Source organism: Lactuca sativa, chromosome 7 (assembly GCF_002870075.4).
Source record: "Lactuca sativa cultivar Salinas chromosome 7, Lsat_Salinas_v11, whole genome shotgun sequence".
Classification (NCBI taxonomy): Eukaryota; Viridiplantae; Streptophyta; class Magnoliopsida; order Asterales; family Asteraceae; genus Lactuca; species Lactuca sativa.
In genome coordinates, this window is record NC_056629.2 from 64152656 (window position 1) to 64154697 (window position 2042).

At 34.4% G+C, this 2042-nt stretch overlaps 1 protein-coding gene across 1 annotated transcript; it reads left to right on the plus strand.

The window, feature by feature from the left end:
- The first annotated feature begins 448 nt into the window (after positions 1-448).
- LOC111877790 (uncharacterized) lies at positions 449-1504 on the plus strand. The gene is made up of 2 exons (XM_023874291.1): positions 449-514; positions 803-1504. The coding sequence occupies exons 1-2, from the start codon at positions 449-451 to the stop codon at positions 1502-1504; spliced, it is 768 nt and encodes a 255-aa protein (XP_023730059.1).
- Positions 1505-2042: the final 538 nt, after the last annotated feature.

Sequence of the window (2042 nt, forward strand, 5' to 3'; positions counted from 1 at the left end):
TGAAAATGATTAGCATAGATATTGTTTATTCATAGATAATCTTATAAAATTCTAATGTTTTTTTTTCAGGTTTCAGCCGATTTTTTGAAAAACACTGATTTTCGAAAGCGTTTTACTAAGCTTGTTTGGAATGTCTACATCGAGCCTGAAGTCTTTGAATCAAGGTGGAAACTACTTATGAGAAAATTCAAACTACAGGACAAAAGATGGTTCAAAGACATGTACATGGATCGAAAGCTTTGGATTCCAGCCTATTTTAAAGACATGCCACTACACGGTCTGATGAAAACTACTTCAAGGTCTGAAAGCGTCAACTCATTTTTTAATAAATACTCTAACTTTTGTAATTTTTCTATCTATTTCATGATGAACTACGACACTGCAATTGGAAAGCAACGAAATGGTCAATAGAAACTAGAACATGATACAAAAAAATGCAAAGCATTAAATGACGCTTCCAAGTGGATTACTAGAACATGCAGTTGTGGTTTACACTAAAACCGTTTTCTATGAGGTCTAAAAGGAAATATTTAAAGCATCCTGGTACTGTTCTATTGACATTGTTGAAATGATTGATGGGTGGCAAGTTGTTATGATTACACAAACGGATAAGAGCAAACAGTTGAAGATGAAATGCAAGGTTATCTTGATCGTTTAAACGCTATTCATTAGTGATCATACAAGTATATCATATCATTATTTTTAAATTACATATACTTGTTTCAATATTATGCAATTACCACCAACTAATATGTTAATTCAATCAGTTACTAACATACATTATTTTTGTTATACAATGTAGGTTGAACTAAAGTTGCCTGAAAAAGAAGTTAAATGTTCATGCAATCACCTCATACGTACTGGCATTTTGTGTCGTCATATTTTTGCTGTATTGAAAAACAATCATGTTGAAAAGATTCCAGAGCAGCATATTCTCAGAAGATGGAGAAGGGATGCAATTTCCAGCCATTTGCTTGCCATGAAACATGTTGCCATGGAAATAGAAGATGACACCTTTAAACTTCTAACAGAGACATACATCAATATTGAATACTGCTTGTATCATTTCAAAAGAAGCAAGGAGAAATTGTTGGAATTTGTTGAAAAAACACGTTACTTGAAGCAAGCAGCAATGGAGTCTGGCAGTTCAAACCAAACATCATCTGATAATGATGAAGAAGAAATTATTCGGATGCTTGGAATACGCAACATTCCTGATGAAATAAATATGCATCCACCTTCATCTATATGTACCAAAGGTAGTGGAACTAAGAAAAGAATGGTTAGTGCTATTGAGAAAGTTGTTGCAGCTGTAAAGAAAAAAACCAGAATTTGCGCAGGTTGCAATCAATATGTTAACCATAATTGGAGGACTTGCAAAGTCAGACTTGCACGAGAGTCGATTCAGGTGCACGCTTACTTTCATCAAGATTCAACACTTGACTCCAACAATCAGTCAAATGACCAAATAGTTCACATGTTGGAAAAAAAACTTTCCATGTGAAACCTCTCAGCAGAAAAACCATCCAAAGTGTGGAAAACTATATCACTGCAAAAGACGTGACCAATTAATACTAATTTTAATAAGCAACCAACAAAATTAAGTAATTTTAAACATATTTTAAATGCAACTTACTTTGGCTCTCCCTGGAGAGAGAATATCCATTCTGCTACACGTTTTTCTTGTCGTGGAACTCCTTTGATGATATCAACAGCCTGTATAATGTAAGGAGATTTCATATATTCGATTTCATGCGAGGCATGTACCCTCTTCTATTAAACCCCTTTTCATCATTGTTGAATGGTACTACATACAAAGGAATTGGCATTTTCATTTTAGATGGTGGTGTAGTCTGAAAAGATTTTCTTCCAGATCTATTCACGAAGTCTGCATATTCCTGTGACATTTGAATACTACATTTTGCTATCAGGGAGTTGTCAAATTGTTTGTGGGATGTTGCTAGAATCAGCGTACGTTCAATTTCAGTCGCGTTATCATACCACCATTGAGATTGTTATGGTTCCTCTGATGCAGAAACTTC

Excerpts from the sequence above, each read along its gene's own strand:
- LOC111877790 (XM_023874291.1), top strand. The coding sequence starts at position 449 with ATGACGCTTCCAAGTGGATTACTAGAACATGCAGTTGTGGTTTACACT. Across the intron at positions 515-802 it reads CTAAAACCGTTTTCTATGAG|GTTGAACTAAAGTTGCCTGA; the intron begins GTCTAAAAGGAA and ends TATACAATGTAG.